General features: G+C 40.7%; 1 protein-coding gene across 2 annotated transcripts in view; it reads right to left on the reverse strand.

Moving 5' to 3' along the window:
• The window catches only part of LOC128663675 (scavenger receptor cysteine-rich type 1 protein M130), a 200,299-nt gene that overhangs the window by 14,227 nt on the left and 162,366 nt on the right, over positions 1-23,706 (reverse strand). The window contains exons 6-8 of one of the 2 annotated variants that reach the window (XM_053718118.1): positions 10,234-10,409; positions 7,146-7,423; positions 6,227-6,329 (exon numbers count right to left, since the gene is read on the reverse strand). In XM_053718118.1, coding sequence (XP_053574093.1) covers positions 6,304-6,329; positions 7,146-7,423; positions 10,234-10,409 — 480 coding nt within the window. In that variant the 3' untranslated portion in view covers positions 6,227-6,303. Of the gene's footprint in view, positions 1-6,226; positions 6,330-7,145; positions 7,424-10,233; positions 10,410-23,706 lie in introns of those variants that run through there. The other variant, XM_053718117.1, reaches the window with a different exon arrangement.

The following is a 23,706-nucleotide window of genomic DNA, read 5'->3' on the forward strand; positions in this document are numbered from 1 at the left end:
CACGGACTACATCCAGGTTGTGCAGTAGACGTTCCTTCTTTGAAGAAGGATTTGGGCATAAAGAAGGAACAACAATCTCTTGATTGATATTCCTGTTAGTAACTACCTTAGGTAAGAACCCAGGTTTAGTACGCAGGACTACCTTATCCGAATGAAAAATCAAATAAGGAGAATCACAATGTAAGGCTGATAATTCAGAGACTCTTCGAGCCGAGGAAATAGCCATTAAAAATAGAACTTTCCAAGATAACAACTTTATATCAATGGAATGAAGGGGTTCAAACGGAACGCCCTGTAAAACATTAAGAACAAGGTTTAAACTCCATGGTGGAGCAACAGTTTTAAACACAGGCTTAATCCTGGCCAAAGCCTGACAAAAAGCCTGGACGTCAGGAACTTCTGACAGACGTTTGTGTAACAGAATGGACAGAGCTGAGATCTGTCCCTTTAATGAACTAGCAGATAAACCCTTTTCTAAACCTTCTTGTAGAAAAGACAATATCCTAGGAATCCTAACCTTACTCCAAGAGTAACCTTTGGATTCACACCAATATAGGTTATTTACGCCATATCTTATGGTAAATCTTTCTGGTAACAGGTTTCCTAGCCTGTATTAAGGTATCAATAACTGACTCAGAAAACCCACGTCTTGATAAAATCAAGCGTTCAATTTCCAAGCAGTCAGCTTCAGAGAAGTTAGATTTTGATGTTTGAAGGGACCCTGTATCAGAAGGTCCTGTTTCAGAGGTAGAGACCAAGGTGGACAGGATGACAAGTCCACCAGGTCTGCATACCAAGTCCTGCGTGGCCACGCAGGTGCTATTAGAATCACTGATGCTCTCTCTTGTTTGATTCTGGCAATCAATCGAGGAAGTAACGGGAAGGGTGGAAACACGTAAGCCATCCTGAAGTCCCAAGGTGCTGTCAGAGCATCTATCAGGACTGCTCCTGGATCCCTGGATCTGGACCCGTAACGAGGAAGCTTGGCGTTCTGTCGAGACGCCATGAGATCTATCTCTGGTTTGCCCCAACGTCGAAGTATTTGGGCAAAGACCTCCGGATGAAGTTCCCACTCCCCCGGATGAAAAGTCTGACGACTTAAGAAATCCGCCTCCCAGTTCTCCACTCCCGGGATGTGGATTGCTGACAGGTGGCAAGAGTGAGACTCTGCCCAGCGAATTATCTTTGATACTTCCATCATAGCTAGGGAGCTTCTTGTCCCTCCCTGATGGTTGATGTAAGCTACAGTCGTGATGTTGTCCGACTGAAACCTGATGAACCCCCGAGTTGTCAACTGGGGCCAAGCCAGGAGGGCATTGAGAACTGCTCTCAATTCCAGAATGTTTATTGGCAGGAGACTCTCCTCCTGACTCCATTGTCCCTGAGCCTTCAGAGAATTCCAGACGGCACCCCAACCTAGAAGGCTGGCGTCTGTTGTTACAATTGTCCAGTCTGGTCTGCTGAATGGCATCCCCCTGGACAGATGTGGCCGAGAAAGCCACCATAGAAGAGAATTTCTGGTCTCTTGATCCAGATTCAGAGAAGGGGATAAGTCTGAGTAATCCCCATTCCACTGACTTAGCATGCACAGTTGCAGTGGTCTGAGGTGTAAGCGTGCAAAGGGTACTATGTCCATTGCCGCTACCATTAAGCCGATTACCTCCATGCATTGAGCCACTGACGGGTGTTGAAAGGAATGAAGGGTGCGGCAAGCACTTTGAAGTCTTGTTAGCCTGTCCTCTGTCAGGTAAATCTTCATTTCTACAGAATCTATAAGAGTCCCCAGGAAGGGAACTCTTGTGAGTGGAACGAGTGAACTTTTCTTTTCGTTCACCTTCCATCCATGTGACCTTAGAAATGCCAGCACTAACTCTGTATGAGACTTGGCAGTTTGAAAGCTTGAAGCTTGTATCAGAATGTCGTCTAGGTATGGAGCTACCGAGATTCCCCGCGGTCTTAGTACCGCCAGAAGAGCACCCAGAACCTTTGTGAAGATTCTTGGAGCTGTAGCCAATCCGAATGGAAGAGCCACAAACTGGTAATGCCTGTCTAGGAAGGCAAACCTTAGGTACCGATAATGATCTTTGTGAATCGGTATGTGAAGGTAAGCATCTTTTAAATCTACAGTGGTCATGTACTGACCCTCTTGGATCATAGGTAAAATTGTCCGAATAGTCTCCATCTTGAACGATGGAACTCTTAGGAATTTGTTTAGGATCTTTAAGTCCAGGATTGGTCTGAAAGTTCCCTCTTTTTTGGGAACCACAAACAGATTTGAGTAAAACCCCTGTCCCTGTTCCGATCGTGGAACTGGATGGATTACTCCCATTAACAAGAGCTCTTGTACGCAGCGTAGAAACTCCTCTTTCTTTGTCTGGATTGTTGACAATCTTGACAGATGAAATCTCTCTCTTGGAGGAGAGTATTTGAAGTCCAGAAGGTATCCCTGAGATATTATCTCTAGCGCCCAGGGATCCTGAACATCTCTTGCCCAAGCCTGGGCGAAGAGAAAAAGTCTGCTCCCCACTAGATCCGATCCCGGATCGGGGGCCCTCAATTCATGCTGTTTTAGGGGCAGCAGCAGGTTTCCTAGTCTGCTTGCCCTTGTTCCAGGACTGGTTAGGTTTCCAGCCTTGTCTGTAGCGAGCAACAGCTCCTTCCTGTTTTGGTGCAGAGGAAGTTGATGCTGCTCCTGCTTTGAAATTACGAAAGGAACGAAAATTAGACTGTCTAGTCTTGGCTTTGTCCTGAGGCAGGGCATGGCCTTTACCTCCTGTAATGTCAGCGATAATCTCTTTCAACCCGGGCCCGAATAAGGTCTGCCCTTTGAAAGGTATATTAAGCAATTTAGACTTAGAAGTAACATCAGCTGACCAGGATTTTAGCCACAGCGCCCTGCGTGCCTGAATGGCGAATCCTGAATTCTTCGCCGTAAGTTTAGTAAGATGTACTACGGCCTCCGAAATGAATGAATTAGCTAGTTTAAGGACTCTAAGCCTGTCTGTAATGTCGTCCAGAGTAGCTGAACCAATGTTCTCTTCCAGAGACTCAATCCAGAATGCCGCTGCAGCCGTGATCGGCGCAATGCATGCAAGGGGTTGCAATATAAAACCTTGTTGAACAAACATTTTCTTAAGGTAACCCTCTAATTTTTTATCCATTGGATCTGAAAAAGCACAGCTATCCTCCACCGGGATAGTGGTACGCTTAGCTAAGGTAGAAACTGCTCCCTCCACCTTAGGGACCGTTTGCCATAAGTCCCTTGTGGTGGCGTCTATTGGAAACATTTTTCTAAATATCGGAGGGGGTGAGAACGGCACACCGGGTCTATCCCACTCCTTAGTAACAATTTCAGTAAGTCTCTTAGGTATAGGAAAAACCTCAGTACTCGTCGGTACCGCAAAATATTTATCCAACCTACACATTTTCTCTGGTATTGCAACTGTGTTACAATCATTCAGAGCCGCTAACACCTCCCCTAGTAATACACGGAGGTTTTCCAGTTTAAATTTAAAATTTGAAATATCTGAATCCAGTCTGTTTGGATCAGAACCGTCACCCACAGAATGAAGCTCTCCGTCCTCATGTTCTGCCACCTGTGACGCAGTGTCTGACATGGCCCTAATATTATCAGCGCACTCTGTTCTCACCCCAGAGTGATCACGCTTACCTCTTAGCTCTGGTAATTTAGCCAAAACCTCAGTCATAACAGTAGCCATATCCTGTAATGTGATTTGTAATGGCCGCCCAGATGTACTCGGCGCTACAATATCACGCACCTCCCTCTGAGCGGGAGATGTAGGTACTGACACGTGAGGCGAGTTAGTCGGCATAACTCTCCCCTCGTTGTTTGGTGAAATTTGTTCAATTTGTACAGATTGACTTTTATTTAAAGTAGCATCAATACAGTTAGTACATAAATTTCTATTGGGCTCCACTTTGGCATTGCAACAAATGACACAGGTATCATCCTCTGAATCAGACATGTTTAACACACTAGCAAATAAACTTGTAACTTGGAAATACAATTCAATTAGAATAATATTAAAACGTACTGTGCCTTTAAGTAGCACAGAAGATCTATGACAGTTGAAAATTAATAAATTGAAACAGTTATAGCCTCAATCCTTGTAAATAACACAACTTTAGCAAAGGTTTAATCCCATTAGCAAAGATAACAAATTCTGAAAGCAGGAAACAAATTACAGAATAAACGTTTTTTATCTCAGTCAAACTATAATTCTCACAGCTCTGCTGAGAGAAAATACCTCCCTCAAAATAAGTTTTGAAGACCCCTGAGCTCTGTAGAGATGAACCGGATCATGCAGGGAATACAATGAGTTGCTGACTGAAATATTTGATGTGTAGTAAAAGCGCCAAAAAACGTCCCCTCCCCCTCACACACAGCAGTGAGGGAGAACAGAAACTGTCAGAAAACAGATTAAGCAACTGCCAAGTGGAAAAATAGTGCCCAAACATTTATTCACTCAGTACCTCAGTAAATGAAAACGATTTTACATTCCAGCAAAAACGTTAAACATAATCTCTAGTTATTAAACAGCTTTATGTATTTCTTACAGTGTAATTCTAGTGAAGTACCATTCCCCAGAATACTGAAGTGTAAAGTATACATACATGACATTATATCGGTATGGCAGGATTTTCTCATCAATTCCATTGTCAGAAAATAAAAACTGCTACATACCTCTATGCAGATTCATCTGCCCGCTGTCCCCTGATCTGAAGTTTACCTCTCCTCAGATGGCCGAGAAACAGCAATATGATCTTAACTACTCCGGCTAAAATCATAACAAAAACTCTGGTAGATTCTTCTTCAAACTCTGCCAGAGAGATAATAACACACTCCGGTGCTATTTTAAAATAACAAACTTTTGATTGAAGATATAAAACTAAGTATAATCACCATAGTCCTCTCACACATCCTATCTAGTCGTTGGGTGCAAGAGAATGACTGGGAGTGACGTAGAGGGGAGGAGCTATATGCAGCTCTGCTGGGTGAATCCTCTTGCACTTCCTGTTGGGGAGGAGTAATATCCCAGAAGTAATGATGACCCGTGGACTGATCACACTTAACAGAAGAAATACAATTTTATTACACAATCTGTTTTGGACTTCAACGTGTATGTTCACACCAATGAGGAAGCCCAGTCTGTGAACAGAACTTATTCAGCCTTAGCCCAGAGAATTACTGGAATAGCGTATTAGCATACTATGCCAGCAAGTTTTATTCAGTTCAGGGGGGGGGGGGGGGGTTAAATCTATTTTTTTACAATTTCTTAACTTTAGCTAAGTAGTCTCAGTGTTGGTTATGCAAAACAGAGGTAATACATTAATTACCTATCTCTTTAAACAATAAATATTGGTGTAGACCATCACTTAATTAATCCTAAAAAAATGATTTTTTTTATCCGATTAATCGAAAAAATAATCATCCAACTAATCAATTATGAAAGTAATCGTTAGTTGCAGCCCTATTTGGAAGATGGCTTATCAATTCTGTTAAAAAGTTGTTTGTCTGAAGTAGGAGAATAATCACTTTCAAAGTAAAACTCCCATAGCGCACGAAAAGGCTGAAGCCTGAAATTAAAGGATACATTCTCCACCACTGCTTCAGGGAGAGGGTCCTGGGTTTCTCAAAATCCATCCTCAGAAGAGGAAGCTTTGCATTGAAATGTACCCTTTTTATGTAGGAATTTGAGAAGGGTTGCTCCTAAGGGATGACCCTGATCAGTTAAAGGATCATCTTTTGCCCCTTGCATGTGTCTGTGTTTGACTGCTGGAGGCAAAACAGCCATTAACTCAGTAATAGTCGAGAGGATATACTCCTTAAATTTAGAAGAGAGTTCTGTAGAAACTCTTGGAGACCTCAGAACACTCTGACTAAAGGGCAGCACTGCAAAACCCTATCTAGGATTAATCTTTACTCAGCACATGAGGTGCATAGCTGAGCAGGGGGACACACTGGAATATCCTAACAAAGAAAACAAAAGTTGTAAGGGGTAAAATAATAAGTAGATCGCACCACCAAATGATCAGCTGATGGTCCAGATACACGAGCAGCACCAATTTGCTTCATTAGAGCAGAAGTGAGGTATACTGAGGAATATGCGTATATGTCTGCCGGCTGCGTGAAGCATGTGCACATGTTCATGCTAATAGTTGGTGGGCTCAGAAGGGGCAATGTACTTACCAGCAAATGTACTTATCTCAGATGCAGATAACAGCTTCCATTATGGTATGGAAACGGTGGCGCCGACAACTCCCAGGGTAAGATGTATAGCCTCACAAGTGTTCACCTCGCTGCTTGCCTTAAACAAGAAAGATCCACAAATAGTGTAGAGCGCACAGGTGATGGTAGCTACTAAAAGGAATATACTCACAGACAAAGCTGTAAAATAAATTTTCTGATTTTTATTGAAGAAATACGGCTTCAAACTTCTGTTTCATTAAAAAAAAAAGTTTACTGACACATTGTTCATCCGTAAATTGCTCAACGCGTTTCAACAGATATCACTGTCTTTTTCATGAGCAGAAAAAATACAGAGCTATCCATTAGACCGGCTACTTCCAAAGCAGTGAAAGCACAATGCCAAGGATCTCACAAAACTTAGCCACTGTAAACTAGGAAATTGCCAGCTAACTCATAATTTCACCTGGGAGGACTGTGACATCATTGCCTAGATAAAACTCCTGTCTTTCCTTTGTTGGCACTCTGAGGGGGAAACTGGGTCTCAGATCAGTAAGAGAACCCCTACAAACAATATGTAGATCAGCACCTTAGAATTCACCTCACTCCATCTTGAAGGCAAAAATTTGACTGAGGAATTCTGGGAGGGTGGGAGCGATTAAAGCTCTGGTATGTAGCAGTGTTTTTGCCTCCTCCTAGTGGAGTGATGTGATGACCTCGTAGACTCACCATTTCATGAAGGAAATAAAAAATTACAATTACTGTTTATGTTTATAATGGACCTATCAGTGATATTTAAAACATGTTATTTTAAATATATTGAATTTTGGAGCTTTCTTTTATTCAAGCAACAAAATGCTTATTCAAGTGTATGCAAAATATCTTATGTTCTAAGATTTTTTTTTACATGTTTATTACTAGTGATGATTTCACTTACCATTTGGGTTTTGCAGAACTCTAGGGGTGGGAGGAAGACTGTTAGTCTCCTCAACAATGACATCGGGGGGCTCTCTGTGGTAGATGCTCCTGCGTGGCTCAGGCTCCCAGTGACGGTGCTGCCGTGTGCGGGATTTACGAGAGAGACCGGGCACTGAACATTTGTGTAATGTGTGACCACAACATTTCTGTGATTTGGTAATTCTTGCGCAACAGAACACCACAATCATTAGAGCGGCAAAACAGATGGTTGTCCACACAAGCCAAGACTCCTCCATCCTGACAGAAAATACGTAGGTGACATAGCATTATGAATAAAGAGAAAATAAACTGCATACAAATTCAAAATGGTTTAATATGACATATCAAAGTATACCTAAAGGCTTAAACATCACACAATACCCACATATACAGCATCGCACTAGTAGTTAAGATCCTAGTGTGTAAACTTTGAGGGTGAAAACACCTTGTAGAGCAGCTATTGTTAGTGGGAGGTCCATGGGAAGGTTTGATGATCTTCCATGAGTCAGGATAAGCAGAGGTAGAATATTTAGTTACAGTAGGCTAAAGGGACAATCTACACCTTAGTCATCTTAAAGTCTTACCTTAGATTTAGCTGCAAATAGTCTCCTGCACCTTTTCTATATCATGCAACAGTAACAGTAAAAAAGTTATTTTAAAGTGAATATTGTTTTCGGCCACTTTGAAATGGCTTATGGCTGTCAAGCTCAGCGCACTGATGACATCATGATCTGGGCTGCATCTGGGCACTCTGCTGAATAGCATTGATGTTGAATCCAACTAGTCAGCCTTTTGTTATTGGACGCCATATGCAGCCCAGATCATGATGTCATCAGTGAGCGGAGCTTGGCAGCCATTTCAAAGTAGCCAGAAGCAATATTCATTTTAAAATAACTTTTTTACCATTCCTGCTGCATGATATGGAAAGGGGCGTAGGAGGCTATTTGCAGCTTAATCTAAGGAAAGACTTTAGGGTCTTTAGGTATCGTCTGTCCCTTTAAACTGGGGTGTTATGGGTAGAGAAAAGGGCAGAGGAGGGGATGGGGAATTTTCATACTCCCCCCCCAGCCCAGGAAGAAGAATGCGGATGCAGCCTAAAAGAGAAGGGTGTTTTTTGTGTTACCTGCACCCTCACAAAACTGCCTCTGCACGGAACACGTGTAAGGTAATATTACAAAATAACTTAAACACAAATGATGTAGCAGAACAGAGAAACTCATACAGCAAATAGAGAAGCGATTTTTCGAGCTTAAAGGGACATGAAACCCAAATTTTTTCTTTCATGATTCAGATAGAGAATACAATTTTAAACAACTTTCTTATTTCTATATGACAATCATACATATACGGCAGAGGAACTATGCTGGTTTGGCTGCTATTGAATGTCACATAATATTAGTATCAAATTTATAATATACCACTTCGCGCTACCAATGTGCATTCAGTAGAAATTCCCTGATTAATGTGTAAAATTGTCAGTGGTGCTTTCTTCACTGTAACAGCTGATGCAGTTGCTAAGGTATTGCTGCAATTCCACACATATATATTGGGCACATAAATTTGCAAATTGCGAGCGAGGCGGGTGGCGTGCTGTTCAATAACAAACACTGCCAATGTTAGATTACTTGTCAGCTCCTGCTCGCGGTTTGCATGTATTAGATACTGTCCGTGCGGAATTCCAAAAACGCATACAAATCTGTTTTCTTGTTTGTTTAAAAATCAAATTAGGACCCCATTGTCTCACTGTGTTATTATGAGTGTAACTGTACTTTGTAATGTATTTTTGATGTGAAACAGTTAAAGGGACATTATACACTCATTTTTTCTTTGCATAAATGTTTTGTAGATAATCTATTTATATAGCCCATAAAGTTTTTTTTTTAAATTAATGTATAGTTTTGCTTATTTTTAAATAACATTGCTCTGATTTTCAGACTCCTAGCCAAGCCCCAAAGTTTTATGTGAATACGCTCGACTACCTACTCCAGCTTGCTCCTGTTTGTGTAAAGAGTCTTTTCATATGCAAAAGAAGGGGGAGGGGGGAGTGTCTTATTTGCCACTTGCAGTGGGCTTTCCAGCTACCTTTTCAACAGAGCCAAACTGAGAGATTCTAAGTAAGTTTTTAAACAGTTTTATACTGGATTTTTATATCAGTATCTGTGCATATTATTCTTTATAGTAGTGTCTATTACATGCAGTTATATGAAAATGAGTGTATACTGTCCCTTTAACCAGAGCTTTGAGGACGAACTTCAATTGTGCTCAAGTGATAGAGTTTACTTTCAACTTGAAATACGCCCGAAAAACTTGACGCGCAAAAACATCTGCGATAAACCCCTTACGATTGCGCCTAACTGTTAGTAATGTAATCTGGCCCTATGTGTTTAACCCCTGCAAAATTACATGTAATTTTAAAACAAATAACCCTGTAATGCTGTGTTTAACTCCGTAAAGGGGATTTAAGCGATAAAAATACTTCATGCTGAAAGTTCCTTTATTCGTCTGCAGCATTCGCCACGCTGAGCGCCTCAAGCTGCCCGCAGCAGAACGCTATTTTTTCAGTGAGGTGACGTTTCCACCTCTTAGCCAATAGCCATGTAGGCCAGCTGGCATCAATGCAGATAGCTAGCACGCTATTGGCTAAGATCATCTCACCGCAAAATAGAGTTCGGCCTGAGGCACTCAGCTCAGCAACGCTGCAGACAAATAAAGGAATATTCAGCATGAAGTATTTTATACGTCATGACTTAAACTCCCCTTTATTTGTTGCACTGGAACATCCTAGTGTTTCACAAATGCTAGAATTTACTATCACTTTAAGGTACTGTCTCCTATTTCCTTTTAAGTCGTGCACTGCTGCTCCTGAAGCTAATTAGGTTTACTCATCAGTGACCCATAGACTCAGAATGTAGTTTGATGAAGGACCATATGGATAACATAGAACAACAAGCAATGTCCATAATAAGTACACAATAATCAGAATTTGTTATGAAACTACAACACACGTTAGCACACATTCAATACATAACATTTGTATACATCTCCTCTGATGCCAATGAAAATCTTACCTGGAGCGATTGCACTGCAGATATGTGGTTGGGCCGTTAATACACACATTAAGGACATGAGGCTCACAGTCCCACATGTAAGTCTCATTCCCCTGACACTGCAACGACACTGCCCCCAAAGACAGCCTTCCCTTGAGTATGGATGTGAATACTGGTCTCTGTGGCTTACACCCCATCTATAGAGCAAACATAGGCAGTTCCTTATAATACTGAATAAATATCCTATTATAAATGCTGATTCAGGAAAACTATCTGGATAAAGTAGATTAGCAATGGAAACATTTTAGAGAATACTAACATGCCCCTTTCAAAGGTATAATAATTCTACTCACCATAGTGCGTGTGCTATAGGAAAAAAGGAAGCAGAGTTAATATACGTGGAACCTAAATAAAAAATTGCAGGAAATGTATTTCAATAGAAAACTGATAAAATACACAAGTAGAAAGATAAAAATAGTAGTTAAAGGGACATTGCACTGTAATTTTTGTATCCCCTTTAATTTGTTGCCAATGATCAAGTCGCCTACTGGAGTGAATTAAATTGTCTACTGATAACTTCTTAACCTTATTTTGTTATTTGAGATTGCTGCTTTTGCCTGCTGAAGCCGATGTCTATACTATAAATGTCAATACTGCAGTATTGGCTATAGAAAACTATGTAAACAAGAGGCAACAGCAGAAATCAACCTCCCAGTGGGAGTGAAAGCAATAAAGAGGCCAGTTTATTTAAAAGGCTTCTCCTTCCTTACTAACTCGTGTCACTAACTGTCTTTCTAATATTTCATCCTGGATGTCCTATCACTACCTTAAGCTAAATCTCTCAAAAACTAGGCTCCTTATTTTCCCCCCTTCTTCCAAAATCCCTACCCCCCAACTTTCTCTAACTGACAATAACATCATAATCCCAACCCTGCATGCCAATGTCTTGGGGTCATACTTGACTCAGAACTCTCACTCCCCACATCCAGTCTTTGGCCAATTCTTGCCGCCTACACCTTAAAATCATCTCCAATATTCGCCACTTCCTCACACAAGACATAACTAAGACTTTAATCCACTCTCTAATCATTTCCCGCCTTGACTATTGCAACTCCATCCTCTCCGGCCTCCCTAGCTGCCGTCCATCTCCCTTACAATCCATAATAAATGCCTTTGTCAGGCTGATCTTCCTTACACGTTGCTCCTCATCTGCTGCACCTCTCTGCCAATCCCTTTACTAGCTTCCTCTAACCTCCAGAATACAACACAAAATCTTGACTAACTTTTAAAGCTCTCAATAACACTGCTCCACCCTATATCTCCAACCTAGTCTCCAGATACTCTCCCTCCCATCCCCTTTGCTCTGCTCATGACCTCCTACTCTCCTCCTCTCTTGTTACCTCCTCACATTCCCATCTACAAGACTTCTCCAGACTGGTCCCTGTTTTGTGGAACTCTCTGCCTCTCTCTACAGGACTCTCCCCTAGTTTTCAAACTTTTAAGCCACTCGGCTATTGCCACTGCTTCTTCTGCTGATCCAATGCTTACTGCTGCAACAAATGTTTAAACAATGACATTGAAGGGAGCCTGTGAAAAGCTGCATTGGATCAGCAGAAGAAGCAGTGGCGATAGCCGAGTGGCTGTTTGTCATACACGCACGGAGACTCAGCTTAATGGGAGTAGTTGCAGTGGGGGGGCGGAATTCCGAATATTGCTGAGGAGACGAATAAACAGCTTTCCATAAACCCCCCATTTGTGATAGAAAATCCCACACATGCGCTATAGAAAGGCTTCTGAATTTCACAGGTCTAAATAGTTTACCAGTGACGTATGCGGCCAGGTATGTGATGACGCTGGCACGCATGCGCATTAGGGCCAAAATGTGTAAAACAGCTGATGTAACGTCACAGGAAGTGACATGGTTTGCTCTTTTCAAAAGTTCAGCCTCTTACCAGAACACCGGCACTGTTTTGTGGGTTAAGCTGTGTAGGGAGGGGTAGGTTAGTGGGAGGTATTGGGGGTGTTTCTAGTTGGTCAGTGGGTGTGTCTGTCCATCCTGTGAGAATGCCGTGGTGCTCAATCAGTGGGGCTGATAATAGGGACGAATGACTGTCTCAGAGGGACAGAGCTCCAAATCAGGGACTGTCCCTCTTAAATAGGGACAGTTCGGAGGTTTGTATCTGCTCTGTGTCATGTCTTCCTCTAATTTTGATTAAGAGCAGCTTTATATATCTGCACAAACTTTTTTATATCTAGATATTATAGTGCGCTTTTACATCTGCTAGAACTGTTCTTTGCTGTAATACATGATTTATAGAGGTGTGGGCAATATCAGGGACAGTATATGCTTTTTTTGTCTTTCTATTTCAATACAAATTCTTTAGCATATTATACGTTAAAGTGACAGTCAACACAAAAATTATTATTGTTTAAAAAGATAGATAATGCCTTTACTACCCATTCCCGAGCTTTGCACAGCCAAAATAGTTATATAAACATACTTTATAACCTTTAAACCTCTAAAGTTTTGTCTGTTTCTAAGTCACTAAAGACAGTCTCTTATCACATGCTTTGTATTAGCTTTTCACAACAAGAGACTGCTAGTTCATGTGAGCCATATAAATAACATTGTGCTCACGCCGGTGGGTTCTAACAACACAGCACTAATTGGCTTAAATGCAAGTCAATATATAATAAATAAAAAAATCATGTGATCAGGGGGCTGTCAGAAGATGCCAAGGTTATAACAGAGGTGAAAAGTATATTAATATAACCATGTTTTCTGTGCAAAACTGGGGAATGGGTAATAAAGGGATTATCTATCTTTTAAAACAATAGCATTTTTTTAGTTGACTGTCCCTTTAACTACTTCTGTTTATTACTGTCTGGTTCTAATATAGACTCATTAGAAGATTATACTGCTGATGATTAAAACATAGTTAAAGGGACAGAAAACACCATATAATTACAAGACACGTCTAGTGTCTTCCTACAGAATAACATATCAGCCAAGTTTAAATGTTTCAAACAAATAAACATTTTGTTTGCTGCATTTGTTTTACAATAGTCAAACTCCACCCACTAGTAGCTTTATTTGGAGGAGTAAATCCAGGCCTTGCATTGTTTCGCAGTTGTTATCTATTCAAGCCAATTAGGGAAATATATGTGGCAGGGATATCTACAGGGGGATTTTGCAAGTCTGACAATTAGAAAAGCCACAATATTCAGAGCTAAATTACATGAAAAGGGGGCACCAAACATAATGAAAGTATATTGCAAAGTTGTTTTACTATACTGTCCCTTTAAAGGGACAGTTGAGCCAAAATTAAACTTTCATGATTCAGATAGGGCATGTAATTTTAAACAACTTTTCAATTTACTTTTATTATAAAATATGCTTTGTTCTCTTGGTATTCTTTGTTGAAAGCTAAATCTCGCTAGGCTCATATGCTAATTTCTAAGCCATTGAAGACCGCCTCTTTTCTCAGTGCATTTTGACAATATTTCACAGCTAATCAGCACTAGTTCATGTGTGCCATATAGATAACATTGTTCTCACTCCTGTGGATTTACTGATGAGTCAGCACTGATTGGTTAAAATGCAAGTCTGTCAAAAGAACTGAAATAAGGGGGAGGTCTGCAGAGGCTTACATACAAGGAAATTACGATTTTTTTTTATTTATATCGAATTTGGAGGTGAAATGGTGGCATGAAATATATCAAAATGTGCCTAGATAAATACTTTGGGTTGTCTACTACACTGAAGCTAAAATTAACCCTACAAGCTCCCTACAAGCTACCTAATTAACGCCTTCACAGCTGGGCCTAATACAAGTGTGGTGCGCAGCGGCATTTAACGGCCTTCTAATTACCAAAAAGTAATGCCACAGCCATAAATGTCTGCTATTTCTGAATAAAGGGGGCCCCCGAGAAGCATAAACAACCATTTGTGCCATAATTGCACAAAAAGTTTGTGAAAAAGTGAACAATTTTTTTTTTATTTGATCGCATTTGGCAGTGAAATGGTGGCATGAAATATACCAAAATGGGATGGGATCAATACTTGTCTACTAAAAAACTATAAACATTGTAAGGGATATTCAGGGATTCCTGACAGATATCAGTGTTCCAATGTAACTATTGCTAATTTTGAGAGAAAAAAAATGGTTTGGAAATAGAAAAGTGCTACTTGTACTTATTGCCCTATAACTTGCATAAAAAAAGCAAAGAACATGTAAACATTGAGTATTTCTAAACTCAGGACAAAATTTAGAAACTATTTGGCATGGGTGTTTTTGGTGGTTGTAGATGTGTAACACATTTTGGGGGTCAAAGTTACACAAAGTGTGTTTTTTCCATTTTTTCATCATATTTAATGGTGAGAAAAACATAAATTATGACTTACCAGTTAATTTCCTTTCCTTCTTTATGGGAAGAGTCCACAGCTGCATTCCTTACTTGTGGAGGCAAAGACACCTAAGCCAAAGGCTTAAATACCTCCCCCACTTCCTCATAACCCCAGTCATTCTGCAGAGGGAACAAGGAACAGTAGGAGAAATATCAGGGTGAAAAATGTGCCAGAAGAATAAATCTAAATTTAGGGCCACCCATAGGAGAACACGGGCGGGAGCTGTGGACTCTTCCCATACAGAAGGAAAGGAAATTATCTGGTAAGTCATAATTTATGTTTTCCTTCTTAATATGGGAAGAGTCCATAGCTGCATTCCTTACTTGTGGGAAACACATACCCAAGCTCTAGAGTACACAGAATGCCAATGGTAGGGGAAAAAGAGAGGCGGACCCCAATTTCTGAGGGTACCACAGCCTGCAAAACCTTTCTCCAGAAGGCTGCTTCAGCAGAAGCAAAAAACATCAAACTTGTAAATTTTGTAAAAGTATGGGTAAGGAGGACCAGGTAGCCACCTTACAAATCTGATCCATAGAGGCCTCATTTTTGAAGGCCCAAAAGGAAACCATTGCTCTCGTAGAAGGAGCCGTAATCCTCAGAAGAGGCTTATGCCCCGCTGACTCTATGCTAAACGAAAGACACTCCTCAGCCAAAAGATAAGGAAGTCAAAGAGGTCCTCTGACCCCAACGCTTCCCGGAAAAGAGAACAAACAGCGAAAGAAGTTTGTCTAAATTCCATCGTGGCCTGAAGATAGAACTTCAAAGCACAAACCACATGCAAAATGATGGTATAAACGTTTCTTCGACGAAGGAGGAGTAGGACATAAGAAAGGAACCACAATCTCTCGACTGATGTTGCGAATTGACACAACCTTAGGAATAAAACCTAACTTTGTTCGTAGAACAGCCTTATCATCATGGAAGACAGATAAGAAGGGACGCAATTGCAATGCATCAATCACAGATACTCTGTGCGCAGAAGCAATAGCCAGTAGAAAAGGAACCTTCCAAGATAACAAGTTATTGTCTACTTCATGCATAGGCTCCAACGGAGTCTGTTGCAAAACTTTAAGAACAAGATTTAAACTCCAAAGAGGAGCATTAGTTCTAAACACAGGTCTGATCCTAACAAAAGACTGCACATCTGGAGGATCAGCAAACCTCTTGTGCAGTAACACAGACAGGGCCGGAATCTGTCCCTTCAGGGGATTTGCAGAAAAGCCCTTCTCCAGGTCATCCTGGAGAACAGAAAAAGTAGGTCCTCCACACCTTATGATAGCTGCGATGAGCAACCAGCTTACGAGCTCGAAGTAGAGTAAAAATAACTCTCTCAGAAAACCCTCTCTTGACTAGGACTAAGAGTTCAATCTCCATGCAGTCAGCCTCAGAGGATCTAACAAAGAGATCTTGGGCAGCAGATCCCTGTGACAAGGTAACTTCCACGGAGGAGATGATGACATCCCCACTAGATCCGCAAACCATATCCTTCGCGGCCAAGTCTGAGCAATCAGTATCACTGACGCGTGCTTGAGCTCGAACCACTACACTAAGAAGTAGTGGTAACGGCCGGAAAGATAAATTAGATTGAACCTCCAAGGCACCTCTAATGCATCTGTTAGCTCCGCCTGAAGATCCCTGTACATTGACCCATATCTGGGTAGCTTGGTAGTGAGACTTCATAAGATCTTCCTCTTGCAAATCTTTGCAACACCCGGGATGGAAAGCCCATTCCCCCAGATGAAAGGATTGTCTGCTGAGGAAATCCACTTCCCAGTTGTCCACAACCGGAATGTGGATCGCTGACAGCGAACAAATGTGGGTCTCCGCCCACTCCAGAATCCAAGATACTTCCCTCATATCGTTCCCCCCTAATGGTTGATGTAAGCCACAAAGGTTATATTGTCTGATTGGAATCTAATAAACTGGGACAAACCCAGCAGAGGCCAAGCCTTCAGAGCATTGTATATTGCCTGAAGATCCAAAATGAGATCGGGAGGGAGCGTTCCAAAGGCCCTGTGCCTTCCTGGCACCCCAAACAGCTCCCCATCCTGACAGACTCGAAACCGTAGTCACAATCACGATCGAATGACCAGAGAAATCTGTTGAGACAGATCCAAATGATCGCCATTCCACTGTTTCAGCATGCGCAGTTGCAACAGCCTGAGGTGAAACCTGGCAAAGGAAGTTATATCCATGCTGGACACCATGAGACCAATCCCCTCCATACCCCGAGCCACAGATAGCCTTAAGAAGGTCTGGAAGGCAAGACATGTTGAAGCTAGCTTGCAACGTCTCTGGTCCTTTAGAATATTTTCTAACTAATATAGTACCCGTGATTTTTACCCTGGTACTTGATACTCTCTCTATTTATCTTCCATCTATGGGATTGAGGAAGACAGAGGAGAGATTCTGAATGGTCCACTCTTCGAAAAATCTCTTGGAGCCATAGCTAGACCAAACGGAAGTGCAATAAACTGAAAGTGTTGGTCCAGGAACACAAACCCTAAGGAACTGGAAGTGGTCCCTGAGGATTGGTACGTGAAGGGAGCATCCTTCAGATCTATCGTGTTCATGAACTGCCCTTCTCAAACGAGGGAAGAATGGACCTTATTGTCTTCATCTTGAACAAGGGGACTGAAGTTTAAGCACTTTAGGTCCCGAAACGGACGGAAAGTTCCCTCCTTCGGAACCATGAAAAAGTTTGAATAGTATCCCAAACCTCTCACTGCGATAGGCACCGGGACAATAACTCCTAAGAGGACATATCCCATACGCACCCCAGAAAGGCTTTCCTCCCTTCTGGTCAGGAAGACAGGAGAGAGAGGAAGGAATCTGCCCTTGGGTGGCTGAGACTTGAAACCTATCTTGTAACCCGAGCTATGACCTCCAGGACCCATGGATCCTGCACGTCCCTGAACCAAGCGACTGAAAGAGCAACAGACTGCCCCCTACACTATCTAGAAGAGGACCGGGGACCGCCCATTCATGCCGACTTAGACTTGGCGGGCTTCTTGCTCTGCTTGGATTTATTCCAGGACTGAGCTGGCTTCCAAGAGCTCTTGTTTTGCTCTGGCCTAGCGGAGGACTGCTGACCTGGGCTTTATCAGAACGAAAGGAATGAAAATTGTCCCCTAGATTAGTTCATATTCTCATGCAGTAGGAGGACACCCTTGTCCCCTATGACCGTGGGATAATTGATTCAAGGCCTGGACCAAACAAAATCATTCCCTTAAAGGGGAGGGAAAGAAGTCTAGACATAGAAGTCATATCCGCAGACCATGACATCCGCCAGAGCCCGATGGGCCTGAACAGAAAAAGCTGAAGCCGTAGCATTCAGGCGAATAATCTGCTTATTAGCATCACAGATAAAAGAATTAGTAACCCTCAAGGCCTAAATTCTTTCCTGAATAATGTCAAGGGGACCCTCCCCCTCGATCAAATCCCATAAGGAGTTGCACCAGTAGGTAGCAGCTCCAGTAACTGCGGCAACAGCCGCCTCCAGTTAAAACAAATAAACTCCCGAAAGTGAAACAACTTTCTTAAGAGAGGTTCCACCTTTTATCCATGGGCTCTTTAAACTAAGATCTATCCTCAGGCGGGATAGTAGTAAGTTTAGCAAGGGTGAAGATAGCACCATCCCCTTTAGGGACAGAAGCACACAACTCCATTTAGAGTCCAGGACCGGGAACAAATTGTTAAAGGGAGAAGAGGGGAAAAGGAATCCAATCCTGTCCCATTCATTCTCAATAATGTTCGCCATCTAACAGGAGCAGGGAAGGATAAGGTACCACCCTGTCCTCAAACTCTATCCAATTTTGCAATTAAAGGATCATCAGGCAATTTGACCTCTGGAACCTCTGAAATCGTCAAACTTCCCTTAGAAGAAAGCACAAGTTCATAAAACTTAAGTCTGGATCCTCCGCAACCGGAGGTTTAGAGGCATACTCCGACCCAGAATGTTCATACTCTGAAGTAGGACTGCACGATTAATCGCGGATTTGGTTTTAAACTGTGATTAATCGCCGCGGTTTTAAAACCGTGAGAGTACGCAATTTTTTTTTTAAAAAAATCTTCAGATGTGTGTGTACAGCATTGATTTGTATATGATTTCTTGCAAACCAGCTCCATCTAGTGGTTGCTTTTAGCACACATTTGTAAAATGGCTGTTTTACTTTACTTTCTGTTTGATCTCAGTAGCAGCTGCTCAATCTATAGAAGTCTAAGAGCAGAGCAAATGCAGGAGAGTGAAGAGAAAGGAAAGCCACTTTCCCCCTAGGGACGTCTGCAGCCTGAAACTTAGGGTATGTAATCATTATGGAACCTCCCACACAATCTCCTGCTCTCTGAAAAATGGCTTAAATACATAGCAGATGCAGTTAACCCCACGGCTGCCAAAAAGGCTAAAACTGCAGTCCCCTCTGCTAGCTAGCTGCTGGGTTAACTGCATCTACAATGTATTTGATATCAGCAAGGCACAGCATTTCTGAAAGGAGCAGCCCCCCCACCCCTACTGCTGTATGCCTGTATTGGATTCCTGGACAGGAGCAGGGCTCATTTTCAGTCAAGATAAAATGTTTATAAAAAGAAAAAATAATAATATATATATAGATAGATACACACATATGTGATTTGTATTTTTATGATCCCAGAGTGTATTGGACATTGAGAAACATGTACATTAAGATTCTGTAGTGTTCAATAAACTTTGTAAAGAAAAATTAAGGCGTTAATAGTAATTTTTAAGAAAATTGCGATCCCCCTCCCCCATATCGCCCAGCCCTACTCTGAAGTCTCAGAAGGAACTTCATCCTCGGATAATCCTATGAGTTAAATCCATACATTATCTGATGTACTCTGGGAAGGAGTGCAATATGTAACCTTTTGCTTGCGCTTAGCAGGGAGAGGTAAAGCATTAAAGGCTGCAGACAATGCCGTCTGAACTGCGCAGTAACGTCTGGTGAAAAAATGGCCCCCTCCAGGTGGAAAGATCAGTAATCCTAGGGGAAACTGCATGTGTAGAGAGATAAGAATGTAGGGTATGCACCTCACTGGACGACAACTCCTCAGAGGTGGACAGCTCAGTGGTATCAAACATGTTTGATCTTATCACATTATTAAGGCATATGGAACATAATTGAGGGGGCGGAACTAAGGCCTCCTCACGTTATAAACAGGAATTACTATTTAGGAATAGAGGGAGTGCCCTCTAAGTAACAGAATCCTCCATTGCTAGTGCAATAACCGGAGAACTATAGAAATAAAACATTTTATTTTATTAAAAAAAACTGCACCTTTATATCCCAATGGCTGGAGCACTCACCACCTTCCATGACCTAGACAGTACAGAGATTTATGACTCCTCTCTGATAGACACCTGGTCAGGAAAGAATCACATGGTGCACAATGCAGGACTGTCCCTGCTATGAGAAAAAGCGCGCCAAGCTTGTAAGCTGCATGGCTCTCAAAGTGAAAGTGAAACCTGTATATTCCATAACAGCCTATGAGCCCATAACATCTCACACATAAAAGCAGCATAAAATCAAATAAATATATAAAATTATTCCCCACTGTTCAATAATCCCCCTCAGGAGATATTAACCCTTGATTCTATACAGATAAAAGGTGACACACTGTGACCATGTCTTCTTGCGTTATCATACATGTATAAAATATGTAACGATCTTACCAGAATCTACACCATAGAACAGTAACACTGCCCTTCAAGTGTGACAGATAGTAGCATTGCTTCTGACATGGACTTAAGTGAAGAAAGCAGGCAGCGAAACTCGTCAACGCTGATTGCCTATGGAGTTGTTAATATGAGTCGGGATGGTTTCGCAGAAAGACTCTCCCTGCATCTCTGGAATCTAACTTTCGTCCAAGCTCTCACTGAGAGGCTGACAGGATTATTTAAATCTCCAGTCCCATCTCGAAGAGTACTACCCTCCATAAGAGACTACTCCGAAATCTTCTGACACTTCTCTGCCAACCTCCTGTGACGAGAGGCAAAGAATGACTGGGGTTATGAGGAAGTGGGGGGGGGGGTATTTAAGCCTTTGGCTGGGGTGTCTTTGGTGGCCAGGTTCAGAAATGTAAAAAATAGTCTTGGTCCCAAAAGGTTGGAAAATTAAAAAGTGCTGTGGTCCTTAAGGGGTTAAAGAAACAGGACATGGACAATGAGTGGTGGCTACTGTGGGTGGTACTAAGGCAGACCTGCTTCTAGCAAGAGCTCTTACAAAACAAATAACTAAAGATGCACATACATCTAAATCAAAGACCCTTTCATTAAGGAAGTGTTTAGTAGCCATAAGAAAGAGCTGGTGTGATTAGCTCTTACTGCTCCAACTACATACTTTAGATACTTGGGACATACCCAGTCACCTGCAGGGAATAAGCTGATTGTACAATAATAATCTATATGGTTAAGGTGGAACTGATAATCTCAATGCAACAAAAATAATAATACATAAAAGAATACATTAAATTCTTAACATCTATATTCTTAAACTTTCATAGTCCTTTCCCTTTAATACAAAATGATTTTACGTACAGTTAGGAAGACCCATTACATTTGCTACAGCAAAATCTTAACTCCAAAGTACTCATAATTTACAGCAATAAACCTGCACTCTTCATTTCAAATTACAAATTGTTTTACTGATAGCAACATTTTGGGGCAGGTATGGCCTTCTTCAGACTTACTGTTTATCTGAGGAAAGGAATTCCTGCCTTTTACTATTGATAAAATAAATCTAATACAAATTAGAAAACATTTTGAATATATTAACACAGTGTTTTCTGCAATTGTTTTTCAATAGCCAAACATTCTGCGCCATTTGCTTTATTTGGAGAAGTTAATCCAGACTATTTACTAAAGTAGGCAAAGCTAACCCCTGTAATTTTGTTAACAAAACCTTAAAGGGACATTTTTTTTTTTCGTGATTCAGACAGAGTATACATTTTTAAACAATTTTCCAGTTTGCTTCTATTGCCAGTGTTGCTTCATTCTTTTAATATCCTTTGCTGAACAAGCAGAAGTGTACTACTAGGAGCTAGCTGAACACATTGGTAAGACAATGACAAGAGACATATATGTGTAGCCAATCAGCAGCTAGGTCCCACCTCATGAGCCTACCTAGCTATGCTTTTTTAACAAAGTATATCAAGAGAACAAAGCAAATTAGATAGAAGTAAATTGAAAAGTTGTTTAAAATTGTATACTCTATCTGAATCATGAAGGATTTTCATTAATTCATGTAATTGTTTTGTAGAATTGTTTCTCATCCCCTTTGCTGAGGCAAATTAGGGACAGATATATGGCGTTTGCAGTATGCACTACCTATTGTCATAAAACCCCTACAGATAAAAATTTCAGGAAAGGGGACAAAATAATGTATACTGCAAAGTTGTTTTTACTATATATAAGTAAGCATTTTAGATAAAAGGGATACCAAACCCACATTTTTTCTTTCATGATTCAGATAGAGCATGCAATTTTAAGCTGCTTTCTAATTCACTCCTATTATCATTTTTTCTTCGTTCTCTTGATATAAGGAGCCAGACAATTTTTGGTTGAGACGCTGGACAGCACTTGTTTAATGGTGGGTGCATTTAGCCACCAATCAGCAAGCACAACCCAGGTTGTGAACAAAAAATGGGCCGGCTTCTAAACTTACATTCTTGCTTTTCAAATAAAGACAGCAAGAGAATAAAGAAAAATTGATAATACGAGTAAATTAGAAAGTTGCTTAAAATTGCATGCTCTATATGAATCATGAAAGAAAAAATTTGGGTTCACTGTCCCTTTAACGTTACCAAATTCTTCTTGATATCTTCCCTGAGTATTATCAGTTGACTTGCAGAGCAATTGACCTAACCTTTAACCTTGTGTGGCCTTATATCTTCACAGACTATGTCAGCAGCGTGTTTATATCAGGCTTACTTATAATAGTTGTTATAAGAAGCCACTTTTAATCGTACAGACGCTTCATCATCTTGAGGTCAAATCAGTACATCTTAAAGGACTCAGCTGTTTCAAACAGTGTTATTTGGTAAATATTGTTATAAAGGAATTAAATCTCAAGTGAGGCTTAAAGGGCCACTGTAAGTAAATATTTTCTATGCCTGTTACTAACTAACTACCCCAAATACGCTTTTTATCAATAGCATTTCATTAACATATCTCTACCGTATATCAGAAATCTTGTCTGCAAATTTAATTGTTTTCCAAACCCACTCCGTGGGTATCCTTTGCTCTGTACCAATCCGTTTACAATACCTAGGTTTCAAAATGGCGCTTTAAACACAAAGTTATTGGTTTAAGTATTTTCAACACTCAGTGCTGAAAATAGTGGGCAGGATAACGTGACATCATCGGCGAATAAAAGATATAACTTTTAGAACGTTATGAAACTTCGTTTTGGAGAAAATATAGGTCAGTAGGTTTTAATTAACATATTAACTTTAATATGTTAGTTGTTTAGCTTAAAAATTATAACAGAAAGTAATCCTTTAATGTACCTTATTGGAGTTATTTGAAGATGACTTTTTGAACCTACAACAGATTTATTTTTTTAATTTAAATGACTATGGTGTGGTGCTAAAAGTGTAACAATAAATATTAATCAATTAAATAAATAGGTGCTGACATCCCCAACATTAAGATTACTAAAATGCAATAAGGAAAGGAAAGGAAAATGCAATAAGGAAGAAATGTGCTTAAAGGGATACTAAACCCAAATGTTTTCTTTCATAATTCAGAAACAGAATGTATATTATTAAGGAAATTTTGCTTTAAAGAAGAATTTTTTTTTCTCTTTAAAGCAAATTTTCCTTAATAATATACATTCTGTTTAATGATAATTTTTTTTAATGATGAAAATGTACTCTGCAGACTGTTTTGGCATTGTAGATGTTTGGATTTTATGCTCCTCTTTTATATTGTATATAGGTTTTTATTTTAATGATATACAGATGTTGTTCACCTATTCTATTGAAAAACATAAAAAGACATCATGAATAAAGAATTGATGTACTATGCTTTTCATCCACAAGATGTCACTGTTGCAATTGCAATAGTGTTTTTG

This window comes from Bombina bombina, chromosome 6, assembly GCF_027579735.1.
Source record: "Bombina bombina isolate aBomBom1 chromosome 6, aBomBom1.pri, whole genome shotgun sequence".
Lineage (NCBI taxonomy): Eukaryota > Metazoa > Chordata > Amphibia > Anura > Bombinatoridae > Bombina > Bombina bombina.